The 25,401-nt window shown below is 44.9% G+C and overlaps 1 protein-coding gene across 2 annotated transcripts in view; it reads right to left on the bottom strand.

Moving 5' to 3' along the window:
- The window catches only part of SVOP (SV2 related protein), a 58,667-nt gene that overhangs the window by 10,605 nt on the left and 22,661 nt on the right, over positions 1 to 25,401 (bottom strand). For both annotated transcript variants that reach the window (XM_074295643.1, XM_074295632.1), the window contains exons 6-11: positions 20,775 to 20,899; positions 12,444 to 12,507; positions 10,524 to 10,649; positions 4,655 to 4,783; positions 3,324 to 3,397; positions 1,521 to 1,597 (exon numbers count right to left, since the gene is read on the bottom strand). In XM_074295643.1, the coding sequence (XP_074151744.1) occupies positions 1,521 to 1,597; positions 3,324 to 3,397; positions 4,655 to 4,783; positions 10,524 to 10,649; positions 12,444 to 12,507; positions 20,775 to 20,899 (595 nt within the window). The remainder of the gene's footprint in view (positions 1 to 1,520; positions 1,598 to 3,323; positions 3,398 to 4,654; positions 4,784 to 10,523; positions 10,650 to 12,443; positions 12,508 to 20,774; positions 20,900 to 25,401) is intronic.

Below are 25,401 nucleotides of genomic sequence, written 5' to 3'. Positions count from 1 at the left end.
ACATACACGTATACATTGTATATAGTAAGAATCTCTCAGTCTCAGTTTCTGCCTCTCTAAAACGGGCAGCCTCCTGCAGGATCTCTCGGAATCGTCTCTTTTTGCAGAATCCAGACAGATCATGTGGATAGGCCACAGGTCAGGAAGGACCATGGGTACCTTCTATTCATCCCGGAGCCAATGGGCACAGCTAGGACTAAATAAGTGCCTTCAGTCCCACACCCCCATGGACAGAGGGTGAGCAGACGTGCTCTGACCCGCCCTCCTTCCTGGAGAGTGCAAGAGCTTGGCTGTTGAATCCTAAGTTCCGATGGTGGACACTCCTGGACCTCCTCCCCCAGCTCCCAAATCATTGTTCCAAACAATGGCCAGGTGGCCATCCCACGATGAAGACACAAGGACAAAAGCTAGGCATGGGGACCTTGAGGCTTAACGAGAAAGCTTCTCTCATTGTGTTCGATCCATAAATTACTGACCAAGCCTGAGACTAGGCCTAATATCCCGAGGAGCAGGTGGCCCTGATGTAGGACTCAGAGACAAGGGCTTAACCTGATGCCTCAGCAATGGGGAACTCCACTTTCCCCTTAGATCTTTGAGTGCCGACCAAGTATGACTTCAGGAATAGGATTTTCCGTCTCCACCAGGTAGGGGTCTGTACCACACAGCTCAGCAGCAGTCTCCCTTCTTGTGATGGTCAAGGCCGGGCCAGTGTCCTCCAGGCAGCTAGCCACTAGCAAAGAGAGCAGGACACTGGCCTCCACTTAGAGAGCCTGGGTTCAAATTCTAACTTGGCCATATAATAGCTGTGTGACCCCGGGCCTGTCATTGAGCCTTCCGGAACCTCTTTCTTTATAAAATGAGCAGCTGGTGCCTGGACATCCCCGGCCTTCAGTGTTCCCTTCAGGGACACTGCCATTCACCATGTCCCTTATATCCTTACCTTTGTAGGTATTATCCTATACCCTTTATACATATATATCTTCTATTCACTTATATGTATTTAATCATATTTGTTCAGGTGTCTGTCCTGCCCCTTCCAGCCTGGTGTGGTGGACAGAGATCTGTCCTTGAGCCAAAGTATCCCCTCTGATTTGACTGTGTGACCTCAAACAAGTCATTTCCTAGGCAATTTTCTAAAAACCCCAGTTATGAATGGGACGTTGACCTGCCTTGGTGGAGATATTTCATCTGGGAATCCCCTACACCAGTGAAATCCCAGGCCCAGTCCCAATCTGCCCTCTATCCTTAGCCCAATCCCCATTACTCACCAAGGTAAACTGAGACCTGAACTAAGGTGGGTTTGTAGAAGTGAAGAAAAGGGGATAGATACAAGAGATCACTCCCTTCTCTCGGAGTCAGTTTTTCCATCTGTAAAATGGTCTTTACTAGCTCTATGACCTAAGACCCCTCCCAGCCCTGACATTCCCTGTTCTAAGGTCCCTCCCAGCTTCAGATTCAACAAATCTCCGGGTCTAAAATATTTCATTAGAAAACAAAAAGCAGAAAGTGTAGATACTCACTATTGCAGACATCTCCTTCCTGAAAGAACTCTGTAGTTAGCAAAACTAACCCGTAGTATGAAAACGCGTTGGAAAACCTGTCAGGGAGGAAGTAAGGAGACTCCAGTGAGGAGGAATGGCTATGAAGCTACTCGCCCCTCCCTTCACCCGCATATTATCCCTATTTCTTCACAAAAAACAGGGGTGCACAAGCCATCCCAGGGGCCAATGACTTCTCAGGGCACCAAAAAGGGGCCGATTGTATGAACGTGGTGACCGTGCTGATCCAGGGACATCAGAGCGGCGGCTGCTCTCAATTTCAGAAAACATTACTGGGTGGATGCACACAGAACCACGAGAACCATTCTAATGTGATCATCTGTCTCCAAATTCCCTGTGGGCAGACCCTGTTTGATTTTTGTTGCTACTTTCCTACTTTTCCTAGCACATACACTCTTCTGCTATAGGTACAGAGCAGGAACATAACATAAACATTATGCAACAATATTATATAACAATATGTGCTCGCTGATTACTAAACGGATGGAGACATAACTAGAAAGAACCTGAGACATCATTGAGCCCAATCTTCTCTTTTTAGAAGTGAGGAAACCGAGACTTGGAGAGAAGGACTTACCCAGGGTCACGCATTGTATGTCCCCTTTAAATATTCCCATCTCTACAAAATCATCCACAATGACCCTTTCCCCACTGACAATGACAAATTCTGCCTGGTACCCATTTAAGACTACATTTTCATGCACTGAACTTTGTCTCCACTCCATCCCCATTTTTACAGTTTATCTGTCAAAATAGACTGTAAGCCTCTCCAGGGCAGAGCTATACTTTCTGCTTTTTATTTGTCACTCTGACTCACATCCATGGTGCTCCCTACTACCAGAGTAAAACTAGGGCAGGGCAAATGAATCTTTCCCCTAGGGTGCTGAATTTAGAGGGGGTTCCCAGCATCTATAGATGTAGTCAAGCATGGAGAATTATTCTGAATAACATGTGGAGATTGCCAACAGTCGATTTTTTTCTCAATGTTAACAATTAAAACTATATAAAAGCAGAATGGCCTTTTTTTTTTTTTTTTTTTTTTTTTTTTTTTTTTTTTTTTTTTTTTTTAGGCAAACAGGGTTAAGTGACTTGCCCAGAATCACATAGCCCATAAGTGTCTGAGGCTGGATTTTAATTCAGGGCCTGCTGACTCTAGGGCCTGTGCTCCATGCACTGTACCACCTAGCTGCTCCCAGGATGGGCTTTGGAAAGAAGGAACAGGCTTCCCTTCCAGGCTGGCTGACTCTTAAATAGGATATGACAATAATATAAGAGTCAGGTTGTCTGGGCCCTGAGGCCCTTGAAACTGTGAATCTGATTTTTTGAATCTTAAATCTAGAGCTAGAATCATATAGTCCAACAGTCTCATTTTACAGATGAGGTAACCAAGGCCCATGAGGGTAAAGGGCCTGCATTAGTGGTGAGGATTGAGTGTCTTTTCCATCAACTCCCTCGTCACATAGATAGGACACAGCCTAATTCATGAGAGCTGGTTAAAATAAGATATCAGATGGAAGAGTGGGCTGACCTCCTTCCAACTCTCCTTCCATGCTGTGGCTCCCTTAGAGAAATCCATTGCTCTTTTCCCTATATCAACCTAGCTCCCCAGTGTTCAGGCTATAAACTGCCATCTAAGGAAATGGGAATATCACAATGGCCTGGGAATTGCTAATAAGTCTGTCTTCAAGAAACATGGAAGTCCTTTGGGCCACGTAATCAATGGGATACATTTGCAAAAAACATCAAAACAAGAAAACTTCTTACCATATAAACCATAGCAATAAGGTTGTCCATCTAAATTGGGGTGTGAAAAGGTCCCTAATTTTGCCTCGGTCTTCCTGTTTCAAAACAAAGACAAAGTCTGTTTACGATTCTCAACTCAAAATAAGTTTGCTATCTGAACAAGGAATAGGCTTATTATTTAAAATCAATGGGAGTAAGCTCATGGAGAAAAGGCCATTTATATTTTAATTGTCAAGGTGAATTGTTAGGATTACCAGGTGAGAACTCAGGTTGTCTGGAGAGTGACAAGGTGAGAACTCAGGTTGTCTGGACAATTACAAGGTGAGAACTCAGGTTGACTTGACAGTTCTCTGGCTCAGACCTTTGGTTCAGGCCTTTAAAGGGAGTTTACACCTTAGGAATTCTAAGAGGAGCAAGCTCATTGATTGTAAGTAATTCCCACAAGCCCCTGGGAGTACCCACAAGTCCATTCTCTGGGAGGATAAAAAGAGACAACATTGAGCCTGGAAAGCAGTCTGGATTGGGGAAAGACAAGAGCTGGAGGAGATTCAGAGCCAGGATTCAGGAAGAAGAAGAGGCTGGCTGGAGGCTCCAGAAGCCTCCCAAGAAACCTGCTCATAGAGGAAAAGATTATACAGAAAAGAAACCTCCTTCCAGAGAAGGATCACAACTGAGAGACGATCAGAACATTACAGTGAATCATTTGTTTTTGTCAAAGATGCTGTTTATTATTGCTATCACTTTCAATTGCTTTTCAGTCCTGTCTTCCCCATTTGGGGTTTTCTTGATATAATTAGAATGGTTGGCCATTTTCTTCTCCAGCTCCTTTTACAGATGAGTAAACTGAGGCAGAAAAGGTAAAGTGACTTGCCCAGGATCACATATCTAGGAAGTAAGGCCAGATTTAAATTCAGGAAGATGAGTCTCCCTGATTCCAGACCTGGTACTCTATCCACTACAGCACCTATGTGGTAAATAAATCTTTAGTCCCCTCGGTCCCCTTTGTCTTACAAAAAGTTCAGATTCTACCCTGGACAGCAGAGGTAGCAAGGACTGATTCACACTTATCCTGTATTCTTGGGATACACGAAACAGAATAAATTTTCCCCCCCAGAGAGCCTAGAAAATTAAACCATAAAATTTAAATAATAAATTTAGAACTTTGCTAAGTTCTGATGAGGAACAGAGGCCTGGGGATGTTCTATAACTTTTCCCGAGTACCCAGAAAATAAATCGCAGAGTGAGGATTTGAATCCAGGTCCTCAGACTCCCAATCCAGCTCTCTTTCCACTCCCACTTGCCCAGTCCTTGTCAGCTGCAGCAATCTGGACCAGCACACTCAGAGCACTGACCTGTCTGGAAATGATCAATTTTCCCAGGGGCATTGGTGCGCCATTCTCTGTGGCAATCCTCTTCAAGGTGGCAATGGCCTTTTCCTGGTTCCCAGATAGCACGTCATACCTCGCACTCTCAGGAAGCCACTGGGAAGGCAGAGAAGATCAGAACCAAAGCAGAGTCAGCGTAAGATTGGACAACGACTGAACCCCAATATGTGGGAATGATTGTCTGAGATCCAGGTCAATCCCAGCCAATCACCGCCATATGTAGAAAGTCATTCCAGATACTCCTCTGACATGGAAGCTGCTTAAGGCAGAGACTGATTCCTTTTTATCTTTGCATTTCCAAAGCACTGGATGGTACCCGGCACCTAGCAAGCATTCAATTTGCTTGGTTCTGGATACTTGATTATCAAGGGAAAATGGAAGCAGAATACATCCTGAGTTAAAACTTTGGCTACACTAAATAAAGTAGGATTATATGAGTCAGGAAACTTGTGATGGTTTGGGGAGTGGGATACATTGATAAGATTTGAAGCTAAGTTAATACACTCATTTTTACATTTGTCATCAAGGTAAATCATTTGTTTTTGCCAACAATGCTCTGTTTATTAATGCTATCACTAAATAATTGTAAAAAAAATTGGATTGTCAATCAATAAACTTGTATTAAGCACCGACAATGTGCCGGACACTTGGGATATTTGTAAAGTTTTGTTTCCACAGTTGAAAAACTCCAAATAGATCTTGGACCAATTATAATATTGAGCCAAATTTTATTAGACGCCATGGTAAGTAAGAAAAAAATGTTGGGTCATTTATTTATTTTTTTTGCTGAGGCATTGGGGTCAAGTGACTTGCCCATAGTTACACAGCCAGGAAGTATTAAATGTTTGAAGCCACATTTGAACTCAGGTCCTCCTGACTTCAGGGTTGATGATCTATCCACTGCACCACCAACTGTCCCAGAAAACAAATGTTTTAAATCAACAAGAATCCTTGTGGGAGGGCAAGGAGGAATTGGAGAGAGCCAAATCAGTGGTCTACACTATCTTGGCCAGCAGTAATGCTCACAAAAGGTTTTCTTTGTCAAAAAAAAAAAAAAAAAAAAATTAGAGAAAGTTTAAGAGGGCTTTATATACTGAAAGTTTGGGGCTTGACTAGTAAATTCATAGCCTACAAGGTTGTCAATTGAAAAAGAAAAGAGCTAAAAAAGATCATGATTTGGGGAAGGAGACAAGAGCTTTTACAAAAAGACAAATAAAAAGTCAGAATAGGGGTTCTACAGGAGATAAATAAGGAGTAACAAATAAGAGGTTTTTATTGTTCCACATTCATCCACAGGATGCAATCTGGAGTGGATCCTGGGCTGTGACCCATCAGTAATTCAAATGCCATAAAGATATGGCAGACATTCAAACCCCCTGGGGTCAAATTTTGATCACAATGCTCTTGCTACTGAGCATGCTTAATTAGCCTTTTATTAATGTAAACTTCATCTCCCCAGGAGGAGCTTAGATTTCATTAACATAACATGCAACACATGATCAGGGAGGGGATCAGAAGTGTATGTAATGGGAGTGTAGTGATATGTTAGATCTCTGAAGGGTCTCCTCCAATGGAAACTTTGAGAAAAAGGATTTAGGAGGGATTACAGGGTATAATTGCTAGTTCTAGTATCTATGAAGTGGGAACTTAATATGGAGTTTCTGTATCTGCTTCCTGCAGGAAGATATTAAAAGTTTAAATTGTTTCACTTATCCTGAGTCTATTTATTCACTAAGCCCTTTTTGGGAGTTACGAATATTGTTCCTAACATGCTGTACTATGTACAGGGGATGCAAAAAGAGTCAAAAGACAGTTTCCTCAAGGACAGGTCCTCAAGGAATTTACGATCTAATGGATATTCCCCAAAATTTGACAGTTTCTGCCCTCACAGAGTTTACAATCTAATGGATTTCTACAAAATTTGACAGTTTCTGCCCTCACAGAGTTTACAATCTAATGGATTTCCTCCAAAATTTGACAGTTTCTGCCCTCATAGAGTTTACAATCTAATGGATTTCCTCCAAAATTTGACAGTTTCTGCCCTCACAGAGTTTACAGTCTAATGGATTTCTACAAAATTTGACAGTTTCTGCCCTCACAGAGTTTACAGCCTAATGCATTTCCTCCAAAATTTGACAGTTTCTGTCCTCACAGAGTTTACAGCCTAATGGATTTCTTCCAAAATTTGACAGTTTCTGCCTTCACAGAGTTTACAGTCTAATGGATTTCTACAAAATTTGACAGTTTCTGCCCTCACAGAGTTTACAGTCTAATGGATTTCTACAAAATTTGACTGTTTCTGCCTTCACAGAATTTACAATCTAATGGATTTCTACAAAATTTGACAGTCCCAGCCCTTAAGGAGTTCACAGTTTAATGGATTTCTCCAAAGTTTGAATGTCCTTTACATCTTGGATCTTCTAGGATATCTTTTTAGCACACAGACTTCTTCATTCTATAGACAAAGTTCCCAAGTGGCTGGGTAATTTGCTCAAGGTTCTACAAGTAGGATGTCACAGAACCAAGATACAAAATTAGGTCTGTTGATTTCAAATCCCCTGACATTCCACTGGAGCAATGTCTGGATAAAGACCAAGGACTAACCAATGGATTAATTATTATTTAAAAATTGCTATTTGCATAGCCTTTTAAGTTATACAAAGGGGTTTATGCATATTATCTCATTTGAGCCTCATTACAATCCCAGGAGGTAGATCTTTACAGATGTCATCATTCTAATTTTACAAAATCAAGGCATTAGGTCTTTCTTAAGCTGATTTTTTATTATTCTTCACAATAATACAAAAACAGTTTCATTGATTTGCTAATAATTCTTTCTAGTTCTGGCTGTATAGGACTCTCTTCAGGTATGCTGTGTGTGTGTGTGTGTGTGTGTGTGTGTGTGTGTGTGTGTGTGTGTGTGTGAAAGACAGAGACAGAGACCAAGACAGAGAGAGTCAGAGAGATACAGAGACAGAGAGACAGAGACAGAGACACACAGAAAGAGACAGAGATGAAGGGGGAATGAAACTATATTCTCTTTAAAATTATCACTCTGATACTGTGTTCCTTTTAAAATTACCTCTCTGAAACTGTGTTCCCTTTTGATCTCAGGAAAGCATATCTCCCGGATAAGTTAAGTGTTGTTATTAAATTAGAAATCTTGGTCAAAAAGCACCCTTTTGATCTTTTGAGGATGTCAGACTCTTGAATTCCAATTGGAGATCTGGGCTGGCTACTAATAAGCATCTAGGCTGGGGAACTTTGGCTTTTTGAAATCGGAAGCCTCAAGATTCTTTTTTAAAGGGCAATTTCTGAACTCACTCTGCAGAAAGTCCAAAGCAGCTTGTTCTGCTTCTAGGACTCTGCCTGCTGAGAAGGCTTTCTCTTCTCAGTGCCAGCCTCCATTTCCCTAATAGGACTTTGCCACTAACGGCTCTTAGCAAAACTGGCTTCCTATCCAACAATAAACTTTCATTTTTGCCAATTAGAATTTCAGGTTCGTGAATTCCTTCATGAAGAACCTAAGCTGACCAAAAGGGTATTTTAACAACTCCCTGACTGCCACTAACTTCCTCATCACTGACCTCAGCAGAGAGAGACAGAAACAGAGAGGCAGAAAGAGAGAGGGAGGAGAGAGAGAAAGAGACAGAGAGAGAAACAAAGAGAGAGAGACAGAGACAGAGAGAAAGAGACAGAGAGACAGAGACAGAGACAGAGACAGAGAGAAAGAGACAGAGAAGTTCAGAGAAACAGAGAGAGAGGCAGAAAGAGACAGAAAGGGGAGAGATAGAGATAGACACACACACACACACACACACACACACACATACACACATACACACGGGGAGGGGAGGGGGGGAAGGGAGGGCTGCTAATTTTTAGTGCAGACAATTCCTGAAAACTAACAACACTGCTAGCTAGAAGCAGCTGAACATGAGAGTAAATATAGCATCCAGATAACGGTTACTGTCACATCCAGGGCAGGAGGAAGGTGTGGGGATCTCCAACAATACGGCTTTGGGAGTCTCTAAGCCACACACCAAGGGGATTGTCACAGAAGCTCCACCTCGGGCCAGGTGCAGGCCTGGCTTGTTCTCAGAGGTCCAGTCTCGGGCCTGCCCTAGGCCTAGCACAACCCGGCTCTTCATCAGTCCTAGCCCTGGCCCCAGATGCTTCTAAAAGCTCAGAGAGGCCTCCCCTGGGACTGCTAAGGATGTTCGGTGGGAGCTGTAACTAAGAGGAAGAGCACAGACCATTGCCCTCCCCCTGGGGTGACCAACTTGGGCTGGAGGGGTGGGGGAGGGACACAGCTCTGAATTTAAAGGGCTCTACCAGAACTGGCGGCCTGTAGCCTGGAAACAATAGAATTTAGCTCAGCAAGACCAATTCCTTAAAATAGGAAGCAGCCAGATGGCAGCCTGGAGAGAGCTCTTCCCTTTCCCCACCCTCTCCCCTCCTCCTCCCCAGAGGGTGAGCTCAGCCCTTTGGTTTGTGGTAATTGTCTCAGGTGCAAAAATTCCCATTTATGTCTCCGGTGTCTCACTGGGGGAGAGGGGGGGGTGTTTTCTGACCACAATTCCAAAGGCCTTGTAGAATCGATATGTAACCTGAGAATCGGGCTTAGAATCTGAATGAAGGACCCAGGGGACCATGTTTTTGCCCTTCTTGGTGTCCCCAGCCCTTAGCATAGGGTTTAGCATGCAGTAGGCGCTTAATAAATGCTGGCTGCCTGCCTGCCCACTTGCAGAACAGATACTCTGCTATGGGGAAGGTGGGTAGCCAATGGGGATTTGTTTCTGTGGAGTTTTCTTTCTAACTCTGTCCAGAGATGAATAGCTATGCAGGAATGTTTCATTTGTAAAAGGTCTGGCAGACCAATGGGAACGTTTGCAGAAGGACTTTGGGCTTTTCAAGAGAAACTCCTGCAGCCTCCCAGCCAAACTCCAGAGCAATTTAGAAATCGAGGGGCAAGATGGTGGCCTGGTCTTCAGCCAGAGAACTGGGAGGGTGCAGAGGAAGGAGAAGGAAGGAGAAGGAATAGTTAGCTTAACCTGGACCCCCAGCGTCCATTACTCAGGACTCAGGACAAGGAGCGTCAGGGTAGGAGGGGCATTAGAACAGGGAATATCAGAGTGAGAGGGGCCTTCCCAGAAGCCATTGCAATGTCTAAAATACAATAGGTGTTTAATAAATGGTCATGGACTTGACTCAGAGCTGATGGGACTTTAGAAAACATAACACCAACTATTAGAGTTGAATAGATTGATATCCCTAGTTTACAGAGGCCCAGAGAGGGGAGGTGACTTAATTTAGGTCCTGCCGGACCCCCATGCCCACCCTCAACATCCCCACCCTAGGACTCTTTATGGTACAACATTCCTTCATGATGGAGGCTCAGTTGGTGCTCACGTGCGCAGACCCCTTTCTATCTGCACAGGGAATATCGAGAAAAGTTGGGCGGACTACAGAGCTGTATAGAGGTAGATTTGCATGAATGGAAACGATGGAAACAGTAAAAAGAGCAAAACCAGGGGAACAATTTCTACAGTGACAACAATAAGGCCACTCTGACCTTCATAAGGACCGACTGTGATTCCAGAGGACTCCTAGGGAAACTTCCTGCCCACTTCCTGAGTCACAAGGGAAGGACTTTTTTTTTTTTTTTTGGGGGGGGGGGGATGTGACCAATTGGGAATTGGTTTTGCTGGATTCCATGTGTTTGTGACGGGTTTTATTTTTCTTTCTTTCTCAATCTGGGAGGAGGAAATGGAGGCACCAAAGGCAGGTTTCAGTTGATTGAGGGAAAATTGTGTTTTTTTAAAAAGATACTTACAAAGCACAAGATGGCAAACAAGAGCAACGGCACCGCAGAGAGTATGAGCAGCCAACGCCATCCCAGGCTGGGCATAACGAACACCGCCAGGACGACCTCGAACACTGTTCCAATGGCCCAGAACACCTGTCACCGGAGAGTGAAAATCAGACGTCCGAATGAGCAGGAAAGAGGGGCTGAATGGTCCAGGTAACAACAGCTGCCTCCTTTATCTCCTCAACCTCCCTTTTCCAGAGACTTTATGCCAATTGCCCCAATTGGCCCCAATTTACAGATGGGATTACTGAGGCCCAGAGAGGTAGCAGGATCATCAAGCCAGAGCTCGAAGGGCCTTGAGAGGTCCTGAAGTTCAATTCCCTTCTTTATAAGCCCACTGAAGTTACAAGATTTCCATAAGTTCACATAAGTGACAGCTAACTCAGCTGGATTTGAATCCAAGTCCTGCGCTTACCATTTCAGCCCCTTTTCTTTGCTCCACAATAAGGAGACTTGCTCACAATCACAAGGCTAGTAAATGTTGAAGGACTTAGTTGAACCCCAATCTAGGACTCTACATAATGGGGTGAGTGTGGACAGGGTGAATGAATGGTCAGCCTGCCTGGTGTGGAAAACACGGCCATGGTCACCAGTGTGGGAGGATGGTCAGTGAGAACAGGCTGACTCTAGGTGTGGGACGGGGTGGTCAGTGTGCCCACTGGTCAGGGCGGGGAAGGTGGACGGCGTAGCTGGGAAAGTCAGCTAGTAAGGATGGCCAAGATGAAGAGGTCGGCCATTGTGGTCAGGATCTAAGCCTGGGTCAGGAGGGTGGGATAGTTAATTAGACAATTAAACTGCTATGGGGGTATTCAGAAGGGGAAAAAGAGGTCAGTGTCAGGAAGATCTGAGTTCAGGTTCAGCCTCAAGCACTTCCTAGCTGTATGACTGTGGGCAACTTTGATTCCTTCAGCTCCTGAACTATTTTTTTAAAAAGAGCTAGAAAAGGAAATAGCAAATGATTCCAGCATTTCCCCCCAAACAACCCCACATGGGTTCGCAGAGTCAGACACAACTGAAAAATAACTGAACATAAGAAGCCCCTCCCTCCATTCCTCAGCCCCATTGAGCCTGCGATGACCCCAGGGAGTATTCTAAGATAGTAGCTAGCTGTCTGTCTCCTGTTAACAGGGAGCCTGCAGCAGAGATGACCCAGTATGAAGGACGGCTCCGAATATAAAACTGGAAGGATAAAAGAAGTGTAAAGGAGTATAGGCCTTGGAACTCATCCAATCTCACACCCTCATCTTACAGATGAGTAAATTCAGGCCCAGAGAAATCAAAGGCAAAGCCTTTGAGTTGGATGGGATCCGAGAAAGCTTCTCAACCAACTAACTCCTCCTGTTAGACATGAGTAAACTAAGGACAGAGAAAGGAATTAACTTAATCAAGGTCACATCATTTAGAGGGGCAGAGTCAGCATTTGAACTCAGATCCCATGCTAACAGAGCTCCAGACACAATTTTTTCTAGGACCACTCAGCACTGTCCCTCTCTGACCTGCTACTTCTCCATAAGATCAATGAATGCAGAACTGGAAGAGATCTCAGAGGCCATCTAAGTCACTCCTAAGATTTTACAGAGGAGGAAACTGAGGCCCAAGGGCTGAAGTGATTTGACGCACTCACTCTGGTAATAAGAATCCTTTTCTATTTCAGATAATTGGTGGTTTGTAAATTTGAGATAGATTACGTGAGTTTCCTTAAAGCACATTGATCCCCAGGCCACTCTCCATCCCTTCCTTGATAGGGTGTCACCAGGCCCAGGGAGGATGCTGCTCCTGGGGCTGGAGGAATGGAGTGATGGGGAAGAAGCTTCGGGGGCCTGAGGATGAAGACTAAACGTACAGTCATTTCCTTTGCTGGGGTTCTGAGCGGCAGCTCCATACCTCTATCAGTAAGATGCACTTGGCTCTGGCCTTCATCGGGAGGAACTCAGCATACAAGGTTACCCTGCGGAAGAGAAATTCAGAAAAAGATGGATTATTGATTGACAGGAGGAAGTGTCAATCAAATAAATTGACTCAGCATCCCTGTGACTCCTTCCGGGGCCACCTTTCTCTTCTCTGTGCTGTTTGCTTCTGTTAAAATCCAAAGTGCCCCCCCCAAAAAATAAAAAAGAATGTAAAAAAGTCCCTGGGGCCAGGGAAAGCCTTGTTTATACTGGTACCCATGACGAAACATAGTGCCTGGAACATAGAAAGCTCTTAATAAATGTTGTTTTCCTGCCTTCGTTCAAGTGAGGGTTCGTGTCATGGGAGGACGCATAGTCCAAAGGGACGATAAAATTCAGAGATATAGATTATTTTGAGGGTGCCCTTGGAAACTTGGACACCGGGGTCCAGTTCTGTCTCCGACATTTACTTTGGGCTCCCGTTGCATCCGAGTTATCTCTAGTCATCCTGGTCTCTCTCTTGCCACTGGACCTAGATGGCTCTGGAGGGGAAAGTGAGGCAGGTGGCTTTGCCCAGCCCTCCCTCCTTTAAATCCCATTCGCTGCATGTCATGACATCCCCTCTCTGATGTCTTGGTCCTCTGAGAATGAAGGACAGACAATCATAGACTTCAGACAAGTCGCTGAGTCTCAGTGAGGGGATTAGACAGAGTGGATCCCACAGGGCCGGGGAGCCTATGATGTGCTTGGTTGGGTTAAAGGAGGAATATCATTACAAACAAAATGGGGGGGTGGCCCCTTGGCCTGCTAGCTATTCTCTGGCCTGGAAGCCTTTGTACAAGCCATATTCGGACCCCTGTCCTCCTGACCAATGGGAAAATCCAGTGCTACCTCCTACAGGAAGCCTTCCTAACTGCCACCTTCCCCCCTTCTCCAGTTATCAGCACTCTCTCCTCCTAAAATTACTGTCTTTATTTGTATGAGGTGTCATTTATGTGCTTGTGAGGGCATCAGCCTCCCCACCAAGTGCCTTTAGGAAATGGACTTTCCAGTTCTGGTCTTTGTATCACAAAGGGCCACCTGGCACATAACAGGCACTAAATTGTCACAGAGATTGGGGGGGGGAACCACAGTGCACAGAGCACCCGCCTGGAGTCGGGAAGGCTCATCTTCATGAAGTCCAGCCTTAGACACTTCCAAGCTGTGTGATCTTGGGCAAGTCACTTAGCCCTATTTGCCTCAGTTTCTCATCTGTAAAATGAGCTGGAGAAGGAAATGATGAACCACTCCAGTACCTTTTGCTAAGAAAATCCTAAATGGGACCATGGAAAGTTGGACATAATTCAAACAATTGAACAACAGAACACAGAGATGGAAACATTCGCATTGCTCTTTAAAGGGAGGATAGGAATTCAACTGGTGAAAAGTAGAAGGAACCAAGTTCCAGGCAGAGGGGACAGAGTAGATAAAGGCACGTACGTCGGAAAACATGGTAAACATTTGATGGCCAGAGCAAGTGGGGGGAATCTTGTAGGATCAATCTGAAAAGGGAGGGAGGACCATTTTGCCCAGGGACCTTGAATGCTGGGATAAAAGGCTGAGCGTTATTCTGGAGGTATCTAGGAATCGATAAAAATTTCTAAGCAGAAAGGAACATTCACTCAATAAGCTTTAATAAGTGCCTGCAAGGAGCAACAGACTGCCTTAGATGCTGGCCATATGGGGGTACAAAGGCAGAAAAGACAAGTCGTCCTTGCCTTGTATGAGAAGAGTTCAAATCCTGTTTCTGGGATTTCCTTCCTGTGTTACGTTACACATATTCCCCAGTCTCTCTGGGTCTCAGTTTCTCTTCCTGTAAAATGAGGGGATTTGATCAAGAATCTCTTCCAGCTCTAAAATTTGCGCTCCTAAAGCCAGGATTGTTGGTCAAATTCCCTAACTAACCTAGGTCTCAGTTTCCCTTCCTGTAAAATGAGGGGATTTGAACAAGACAATTCCTTCCAGCTCTAAAATTTGCGCTCCTACAGCCAGGATTGTTGGTTAAATTCCCTAACCACTCTGGATCTCAGTTTCTCTTCCTGTAAAATGAGGGGATTTGAACAAGAATCTCTTCCAGCTCTAAAATCTGTGCTCCTATAGCCAGGATGTGAACTTGGAATCAGGGAAACCTGTTTTCAAATTGTGCCTCTGACGTCCCCTGAATGGTGAGTTAGTATTCTAGACAACTCTGAATTGCAGAGGAGGTGCCAATCTGCCTGGGGAAGGGAGTTTTCTCACTTGAGACTTCCCTATACCAGTGAAATCACAGCTCCATCTCTCCCCTTCTGCAGACAGGCTCATCCTTCTGAGGGGGTAGAGCCCCCCCTTCCTGAAGCCCCCACGCAGACTTGACAGGAATAGACATTATTGGCCTTTTGATTACCTGCAGACCCCAAACCAAGCCGCACTGGAGTTAGAGACATGCTGTCCGCCTCTGAGTGAGGGGAGACCTTGGGGTGCCGGCCCCTGCTCTTACTGCCTTTTGCCTCTTGGAAGAGAAGGACTAGGGGAGACAGCCACGACCCTTTCAGGGTCAGCACGGCGACCTCTCAGAGGCCTGGGAGCCAGAACCCACGGCTGAGCCGGGACTAACGAGCTGGCTCAGCAGTGCCTGGGAGCCAAGATGCTCGGCCTTGGAAACAAGGAGGCAAATTGTGTTCTGAATGAATGCGGTGGAGCCGGTGCTTCTAATGGAAGCTCACGCTCCCCGGGCACTGAATGGTACAGGGAAAAAGGGGTCTGAGGCTCTGGGAGGAAATGTCCACACTTGGATTCCTGGGTAATTGAGTAATCTTAATAATAATCTCAATAAATATCTTTTGGTAAAAGCTGCTGGGAGTTAACGGGTGAAATGATGCTGGTTCCCATCGCCAGCACCGCTATCAGGGAGAACCTGGCAGAACGGAGACTTGGGCCGACAGCACAGGAAAGAATAGTTGCCCCAACGTCCTGGGGCCTTGAGGGGCGTGGCGGGCCCGCCCTGGGCCCTCAGCCCTCCTCAGGGACAGCAGGAGTGGAGTTCAGGAGCTCGGAGAAGCCGGTACACTTCCTTGTGCATATGTGGTCTCTCCTGATAGGACAGAATGGAAGCCTCCTGAGGGCAGGCGCTCTTTTGGTATGCTCATTGCCTAGTACTTTGCCTGGCACAGAATAGGTGCTTCCTACTTCTTGTGGAGTGAATACATGAAGATATAGTATAATATTGTCCAGTTATGAAATTCTGAGGAGCAGCTAGGGGGGCGCAGTGGATAGAGCACCAGCCTTGAATTCAGGTGGACCCGAGTTCAAATCTGGTCTCAGACACTTAACATTTCCTAGCTGTGTGACCCTGGGCAAGTCACTTATCCCAGGCTCAGAGAAAAAAAAAATTCCAAGCAAATAAATCCCTGGGTCATGAGCCAAAGAAAATGACATAAATATACTTACATACCTACATACATTTGTACATCTGCACATTTCCATATACGTGTATAATATATACTTATATGCAAATATACTCATGAATGTATATGCATACAAATATGTATGTGTGTGTGTGTGTGTGTGTGTGTGTGTATAAAAGGTTTTTTGATGTGTTTTCAGCTTGGCATTCTGGGTTACAGCCCAGCATCCTTAGGAGAGAGAGAAATGGCTTTATCATTACCCCCATTTCACATGTGGGCAAAATGAGACCCAGAAAGGTACCCCAAATGGCCAGGGGGAGCCAGCATCCGAGCTTAGATTTGAACCCCTGAGTCCCAGCTTCTGGATCTTCTCCTGTCACTGTGGTCGTTTCCCCGCCTCTCTCCCTTCCTCCACTCAGCTGCCAGCAAGGTTTTTCTGAAGTCCACTCTGACCCCGTCATTCTCCTCGCCGCCTTTCAGTACCCACTAGGGACTCCCCGCTATCTCAGAGATCAAGTATAAGTAATTCTCTTAGAGGGGAGGAAACGGCTCAGACCAGCTGTCATCCAGGGCTTCAGGTGAGGAAATCAAGGTTTGGGTCTGTTTTCAGGGGCGGGCCTGTTTGAGGCTGGAGGAAGATGCTCGAGTTCACTTGGCGATGAGTTCTGTCATGATTAGGATCGTGCTGAGAGGCAGATGAGTGAGCAATGAAATTAGCAGGCACCGAGCAGCCGTCTCTGACTAATTCTGACATAATTTCCTGATGTTCGCTGTTGAGACCACAGCGAGCTCTTACCGGGGACGTTATGGGGGCCGCTCTGCCTGGAAGAGGAGGCCCAGTGGGTGAGCCTAGATTAAGCGCCTACTATGTGCCAGCAACCGTGCTAACCACTGGGGCTATGGAGCCATGGGGGGGGGGGGAACTAGCAGACTCATGTGGCGGGGATAGAACGTTTAGGAAGCCTGGAAGGGTAAATAGAAGCCCTATTGTGAAAGGCTTTTAAATACCAGACTAAAGAGTTTTTTTTAATCATGTCCTAGAGGTAATAGGAGCTAGGTAGCTCAGTGGATAGAGTCAGGAAGACCTGAATTCAAATCCAGCCTCAGATACTTCCTAGCTGTGTGATCCTGGGCAAATCATTCAGTGCCTCAGTTTCCTCAGCTGTAAAATAACCTGGAGAAGGAAATGATGAAGCTCTCCAGTACCTCTGCCAAGAAAACCCCAAATGGGTCGTGAAGAATTAGAAACAACCATCACCACCACCATTTTTTATCTTATCCTAGAAGCAATAGGGAGACATTGAGCCTCGGAGGAAAAACCAGCCTCGAGGGTCCCCTTCCTGCACAATTTCTTGTTAGATAAGTGGCCGCCCAGCCTGGTTTTGTTCCTTCTGCTGTGTGACTTCCCGTGGAGGAATTTAGTTTCCTCAGTTGGAAAATCAAGAGTTGAGACTGGGTGATCTCTGTAAATTCTGTAATTTCACCTGAGGACTAGTGTACAGTAGAATGAGCTCCAGGGTGAGCAAACCCCTCCCGGGATAGGTTAGCTCCTTCTTTTTCCTTTTCATCTATAATTTTAACAAGTTGCCAAAGCCCTCGGGGATCTGCCTGCTCAGGCCCACGAGAAGCTGTGCCCAGCGTCACGCAGCCAGCAGGCTCAGGAGTGGGATGAGAATCCAGGTTTTGCCGGCTCCAAAGCCACTGATCATGACCTGCTTTGCCCCGCCACTTCTTTCTCACTTGACGACAAGGGGAAAGCTGGAGCATCCTTCACGATCCGACCATCTTTCAGCGGATGGCTGCACCGTAGTCAATGAACAAAGGCCCGGGGCCGGAATGTTTGCCATCCTGTCAGGGTGATGGCCCAGCTCTGGGAAGCGAGCCAGGCAGTGAAGAAAGAGATGGCAGCAGACTGAATCAGTCCCAAGATTTGTGACCGGAGCTCTAGACACGGTCCCGGCTCACAGGTGTGGAGGCTTTAAAGGCAAGTCTAACTCCTGGCACGGCCTGCTGCCGGTGCTCCATCAGCCAGAGCCTTGGGAGAAGGATCAATAATGAATGGGGATGGAGGAGGGGAAGAAACATGGGCTGCCACTTGCTCTGGGAGTAAAATTGCCAGCGCCTTCATTTCCCAGAGAGCGTAGAACCCCAGAATGATGGAGATGGGAGTGTGGCTGCCCTTGCTCATCCCCTCCATGCCCAAGGCCTCCATGAAGCTTTTATTGTAACCCAGGGGAGGCAATGTCCAGCCCACAGGCCGCAAAAGGTTCAGAATCATTTGCTAAGGCAACCACAGGTGATCACGAGCTCCCACTGAGTTTTTGAGTTGATAATTTTGTATGGTCCACGAATGATGTTCTAAATACCCAAGTGGCCCTTGGCAGAAAGAAAAAAAAAGTTCCCCAGCCCTGTTCTAGGGGATCATGAGATCATAGGATTTAGAGACTAGAGATGACCTCTATTAAGCCCCTCATTTTAGAGAATATAAGACCTCCACCTCTCAGAGTCCCCCAGGATCTTGCTCCTCCTCAATATGCACTTGTTCAATGAATGAATTGGCCAGTATTCCACTGTACAACTTAAACCTCTGTGATTTTGTTGGTTTGAGCACTCTCTCCACCAATGCAGATAGCCACTCTTTGATAACTGATTCAAATTCTCTTTGAGAGCTGCTATTTCCCTGACCCACCTCTATTCATTCCTCTACAGCCAATTGAACCTAGAATTTCCCTTAACTAGAAGCTAGACGTGGTCTTCAACAACAGCTAGACAAGCTTCACTGGGTCCATAAGAAAAGCTTTTTCAGTTTGGTAGGACTTTATGGTGGTGGTGGTAGTAGTAGTAGTAGTAGTAGTAGTAGTAGTAGTAGTGATAATAGTAGTTGTAGCAATAGTAGTAAAAGTGATAGTAGTAGTAATAGCAGAAGCAGTAATAGTTATAGTTATAATGGGAATAATTATAGTGATGGTTGTAGTAATAATAATAGTTATTGGGACAGCTAGGTGACTCAACTGAGTAAAGCAAGAAGACCTGAGTTCAAATATGGCCTCAGTGACCCTGGGCAAGTCACTTAACCCTGTTTGACTCAGTTTCCTCATTTGTCAAATGAGCTGGAGAAAGGAATGACAAACCACTCCAATACCTTTGTCAAGAAAACTTTAAATGGGGTCACAAAGAATCGGACTGGATTGAATATCACTAACAACAAGTAGTGTAATGTAACAGTAATAATAGAAGTAGTAATAATGGTCATCATAAGAACAGAAGAATAAATTAATAATCATAAAAGAAGTAGCAGTAATAATGGTACTAAGAAGCTGTAGTAATTAATGGCAGTAAGAATAACAGTAGTGATGATAGTTAAGAATACTAGGCGTACTAATAGTGGTAAGAGTAGTATAATGATAGTAAGAGTAGTAGTAGAAATAGTAACAAAGATAGTAATTAAAAGTAATGAGAGTAGTAATAGTAATAAAGGTTGTAAGAGGTGTAATAGCAGTAGTAGTAAAGGTAAGAAATTTGATAGCAGTAAATAATGATGGGAGTAAGAATTGTAGTATCAGTGGTAATAAAAGTAGTAATGCTCCTAATAGTAGTAATAGATGTAAAAGCAGTAGTAGTAATGGTATTAAGAATAGTAGTAGTAGTAATAATGGTAGTGAGAGGTCTAAAAGCAGTAATAGTAATGGTAGCAAGAGGTTTCATAGCAGTAGAAGAAATAGTAGTAAGAAGTAGTAATGGTAGTAAGAGGTTTAGTAGCAGTAGTAATAATGGTGATAAAAGTAATAGTGATAATAATGGTAGTAAGAGGAGTAAAAGCAGCAACAGTAATGGCAGTAAAAGTTTAGTCACAGTAGTAACAATGGTAATAAACAGGAGCAGTAATTATGATAATGGTAGTAAGAGGTATAACAGCAAAAGTAATAATGGTAGTAAGAGTGGTAGTAAGAGGCATTAAAGCAGTAGTAGCAGTGGGAGTAATAACAGTTAAAAAATAGTAGTTGTGGTAGTAAGATTAGCAGTAGTAATAATGGCAGTAAGCAGTATAATAGTAATAGTAATACTGGTAGTATTACTACCAGTTCATAGTAGTACCAGTACTAGTACTAGGACTAATACCAGTATTAGTAGTACATTACTATTAGTAAGAATAGTGGTACTAATAGTAAGAAGACTAACAGTAGTAATGGTAGTACAAATAGTAGTAGCAACAGTAGTAACAATAGTTAGACTAATAGTAGTAACAATAGAAGACTAAGTAGTAATGGTAGTACAAATAGTAGTAGCAACAGTAGTAACAATAGTTAGACTAATAGTAGTAACAATAGAAGACTAACAATAGTAATGGTAGTACAAATAGTAGTAGCAACAGTAGTAACAATAGTAAAAATAATAGTAGCAATGGTAGTGAGTCACAGAAGATCCCTAGCCCCAGGCTGTGCTCACTCCTTGCCTCTGGCTCTTGGAGCTTCCTTTGAGACTCAGTACAAGCCTATACAGTGCATTCCCTCATTCCCCCGCTGCTCCAAACTACCTGGCATTTATATATGTGCACATGTGTACTCTGTGTGTTTCTATACATTTGCCGAATGTGCTTTTACATGGACGTGCAGTGTTCCCCAGGAGCCTGGAAGGTCCTTGCGGGTGAGTCTACACCACTTCTCATCTTTCTCTCCCCAGCACTTAGCACAGTGCCTGGTCCATAGCAGGTGCTTAATAAATGCTTTTTGATTGTTTGGTTATGGATGAGAAGATTGAGGCAGAGAAGTTCAATGATACGCATAGAGTCACACAGTTTTCACTCCACTGACCTGCCCTGTGGGAGCCCTGGGTCACCTCCACACTGAGAAGAGGGATTGGAGTCCTTAGTGAATGAATGAATGAATGAATGAATATTTACTTACGACTGAGGAACTCCTCCGATCCCAAAGCCCACGAGGCCCCTGAGGACCAGGATCCAGCTGTACACGGGGGCAAAAGCGCTGAGGACGCCATAGTAGAGAGTCCACAGGACACTGATCTTCAGCCCCTGCAGCGGGAGGAGGCAGAAGCAAGGCAGAGAACAGGGAGGTCAGCCTCCAAGAGAGAAAACCACCCACATACCACCGAATCAGAGAGGGAACTTTGGGGAATAGTCAGGGCCCAAAGAATCCCCCTCTCCCCAAAGAGATCAGAGTCTAACACCCTCATATGACAGATGGGGGCCTAGAACTCGGGCTCCTAACATCCAGTCCATTCTCTTCATCTCTGTACGATGCAATTCTCCCAGACTGCCTTCTCCTAATTATAATGTTAACGTTAATAAATATTATATTAATAACGGGCACAAAATATTAGTCTCGTTGAAAACTTTTTGGCCATCTTGTATTTTCCATGGTGATCTTTGTGCAAATATTTTTCAAAATTGGGTTCACAGATGGACAAAAGGTTTCACGCAGCTTGGGGGAGGAGGAGAAAAGCCTTTGGGCCAATCCTTTTCTCCACTTTTCCTCGGTGGAGCTCGGGGCCCACTTCCCATTGAATTAGAATGTCCTTCTTTCTTCCATTTTCTTTTTAGCCAAACCATTAAGATTGAGAGGATTCATCTCCCTGTATAACATGTCCACTTGCTGGTCATTGGATAGAGGTCTCATTTTGAGAGGAAAGGATGATTTTACTGGTGGAACCTTCCAGGTGAAGAAGCCCCCTCTCCAGCGCAGATCTTGCCCCACATCATGCCCCCCCACATCCCTTAGTTTCCTAAAACACGGAGAAGTCCATACAGCCAGCCTGTGTATCCGAGATGGCACTGGAACCCAAGTTTTCTGGTTTCAAGTCCGGCTCTCCACTCACTACATTCATTTCCCTGCCCTCCTACATTTAGAATAGCGACAGTCAAAGTTTGTTGACGGTTTAGTGAGGGTGTGAATCTAGCACTCTGAATCTCTCGGATTTACGTCACCTTAATTTCCCAGTTGGGTTTCCCCAAGTTTTCCCTTTATCACAAAGGCTCAAAAAGAAAGGGAGAAAAGGAAGCTACCTCTTAGGGTGGAAAGGTGGTAAAACTTAAACGGAGTCGCCATTATTATTATGGGCTGGTAGATACTTAGAGTTCCCTTGACTTTCTCACCAAAAGTTGGATCATTCAGGAATCTCCCAGTGTCCATCACTGCGGAGAGCTTAGGAAAGGGGTCCCCATGCTCAGGAAGGGCGTTTGGCACAGGGAGAAGGGTTACAGACTGAGGGGGGGCATTTTCAAAGTTTTTTCTTGGGGAATCCATACTGACTCCTAATTTGATTCATCTAAGAGGAACTTTGCTTTGAATTCCCTGATCCTGGAGAAGAATGGGAGGAAATGAATGAAAGGAGTCTGGGTGTGAGGGAAAGGAGAGCGAAAGGACTTCAGAAGGGTCTGGTGATAGGAAGTCCTTTTTTTGTTTTTGAGCCATTGAGGCCCCGGGTGGAAACCCTCAAACTGACCTCTCCCCTCCGGACTAGCCAGGGATGAAAACAGAGATGAGTCCCATGGCCTGTTAATTTGGGAAGGATAAAACTGGTTACTCCTGCTTCTTGCCCAGAATCCCCTGAGCCAGTCTTCTGATAACAAGGAACGTTAGAAGCAGCACTAGGGAACCCACCACCACCACCAGCCACCACAGCAGGATTGGAAGAGACTCATGAGCTCACTTTCTATCTGCAAGTTTGGAGAAGAGGGAGCTCTGGGGCATGGTGGGTGCCACAGAGGGATGTTCTGGTGATTTACCCCCGGAGCTATCCAGGTGCCTTCCCCATCATTCCTCTAAGCTATTTAGGGGCACCTGTTATGAAGATAGAGCTGGGCAGTGGAGACGGCCCTGGGCCTGGAGGCAGAGAACCAAGGCTCTGGCTCTGGTCCTGCCACTTAACTCGGGGGAGGGAGGGAGGGAGGGAGGGGCAGTCTGAGGACTGGGCTTTGAAACTCAATCCTGTCACTTCCTGTGAGGCCTTGGATAGATCTACTGACCATACAGTTACTTCATCCTGAAGGTCCTACATCTTAAAAGAAATGGGGTGAAGGCAAACAGTTCCTGAGTTCTGACACTGAAGTTCTAAGGCCTTTTCTAGCCCTGAATCCCCTATTCTAAGCCCCCCACAGCTCTGACACCCCCTGTTCTAAGCCCCCCCACAGCTCTGGCACCCCCTGTTCTAAGCTCCCTCCCAGTTTTGACATCCCCTGTTCTAAGCCCCATTCCCACTTCATGTTGTACAAACATAATAATAAGCCACGGAAGTGACTTGGAGTCATCATCAGCAGAATCAACGTTCCTCCAGAGCCCTGGCACATTTAATTTTTCTGTCTTTGTATACCCAGGACCTAGCTTAGTTAGCTTAACAAGGTTTGCCTTGGTTTCCTTATCTGGGGAATAATAATGGCATCTTCTTCTCAGGGTGGTTGTCAATATTAAATGAAATAATAATTATAAAGTGCTTAGCACAGTGTCTGGCACAAAGTAGGTGCTATGTTAGCTATTATTACAAGCTGTTGTTTAATTGGTTAGTTCCCAAGATTCAGACTGCAGTATTACTGAAAACTGTAGTTCTTGGTCGGTGTAGTTCAGTCAGGTCCAAATCTTCCTGATCCCGTTTGGGGTTCTCCTGGCAGAGATCCCGGAGTGGTCGGCCATTTCCTTCTCCAGCTCTTTTTACAGATCAGGAAACCCAGGCCAACAGGTAAAGTGACATGCCCAGGGTCACACAATTAGGAAGTGTCTGAGGCTGCATTTGAACTCAGGTCTTCCTGAGCGTAGACTGGGTGCTCTCTCTCATCCAGTGGTGGTTTATTTTATGGTTCTTCCCCTTTAGCTCGGCCCTCTGGGAACTTCTGGGAAAGACTATAAAGCACGGCGACTTCCTTTTCTAAGAACGCCATATGGGCCCCAGCCATTGGAGTTCTGGAGCCAAGCGCTAAGCTTTCACAAAGTGTGTCCCGTTTACGTTATTTTTTTCTGGGGAGCTGGTCGTTAAACACCTCTCCTTTCTCCCTGCAGTCTACAACTCTATTCAAATAATAATAATAATAATAATAATAATAATAATAATAATAATAATAATAATAATAAATGATCAAAGAGAATCTAAGAGCCCTAGACCCAAAGATCTGTTACTGAGCAGTTAATGGGAATCAATGAGCATTTATTCAGCACTGACTGTATACCATTAATTTCTGGGGATATACAGAAAGGCCTACAAGTCAGCTAACAAAATTAGTTCCCTCCAATGGAAACACCATAAATACTGGTAGAGAGGAGAAAATGGGGGCAGATGGATGAAGGAAAGAGAGAAGCCCAAGCTTCCCGAGTTGTATGCAGCAGCAGCTTGAGAATCTCAAAGCCAGCTCGGTTCAAAATTGTGATAATCGGAGCAGGAGCTAGACAGATGTTTGCATTGCTCATGGGAAATAAGTGATGGATGAAGATCTCAGGACTTGCAGCAAAGAGAACAAATTAGTCTTTGATCCTCAAACACTTTTTTTTAGCTCACCTCTTTACACAAAACAACTAATGGGTGAATTACAAATCATCTCATCTCTGGGAACACCGGCCAAGGTCCAGAGGAGAGTGATTAGGCTGCTAAGTGAGTTAGAAGTCATACAAAATGAACTGGAAACTTTGTTCTGGAGAAGTGAAGACTCCAGGGAGAAATTGTGTGTGTGTGTGTGTGTGTGTGTGTGTGTGTGTGTGTGTGTGTGTGTATTGGGATTTTAAGTCAGGAAGACCCAAGTTCACATTTCACCTCAGACATACACTAGCTGTATGACCTTGGGCAAGTCACTTAAAATTCCCTGCCTCAGTTTCCCCATCTGTAAAATGAGAGCATTAAACCCAAAGGGACTTCCAGCTTTAAATTTAAATTCTTTGTCATTTGGAAGATAGATTAGACTCAATGAACACTTAATAAATGTTTATAGTCTGACTTGTTCTAGCTCCAGGTTGCAGAGAAGATTTTGGCTTGATGTGGGAAATATTTCCCAACCCTCAAGTCTGCCCCAAAGGGGAGTGAATGGCTTCAGCAGGCAGTGGGTTCCCCTTCAATAAAAGTCTTCAAGAGAAGACTAGATGGCCCCTTTGCCAGAGATGCCAGAGAGAGAACAGGATTCTTATTTAGATATTGATTGGACCAGATTGAGTTCGGAAGTCCTTCCACCTGAAGATTAAAGCAGGACCCTTCATTAAAGCAGGATCCTGAGGGCTTTTACATGGCCATACTCGGTCTTTAGCTCAAGCAGGGTTACCAGATAAAAATAAATAAAGGGCATTGAGAATCCTCAGTGAGCCAGACCCTTCACTGCTTCAGGCTAACTTCCCCACCTTTAGGCCCAGGAACCCTTGCTCATATTTGGGCTGCCATTTTAAGTTCTTAAAAGGCTTTACCCACAATGATGAGAAGGAGTAGGAACTGTGGGTTAGTACAAATTAGTGATTGTTATTTCTTTCCTGCCCAGTCACAAGGGGAAGGGGGACTATAAATAAATCCTCAGCAGGGGCTCTGTCTCCTCCCTATATTCAGTCTTTA

The sequence above is a fragment of the Sminthopsis crassicaudata genome, chromosome 1, assembly GCF_048593235.1.
Source record: "Sminthopsis crassicaudata isolate SCR6 chromosome 1, ASM4859323v1, whole genome shotgun sequence".
In the NCBI taxonomy this organism is placed as follows: domain Eukaryota; kingdom Metazoa; phylum Chordata; class Mammalia; order Dasyuromorphia; family Dasyuridae; genus Sminthopsis; species Sminthopsis crassicaudata.
This window is presented reverse-complemented; position numbering and strand designations above follow the sequence as displayed.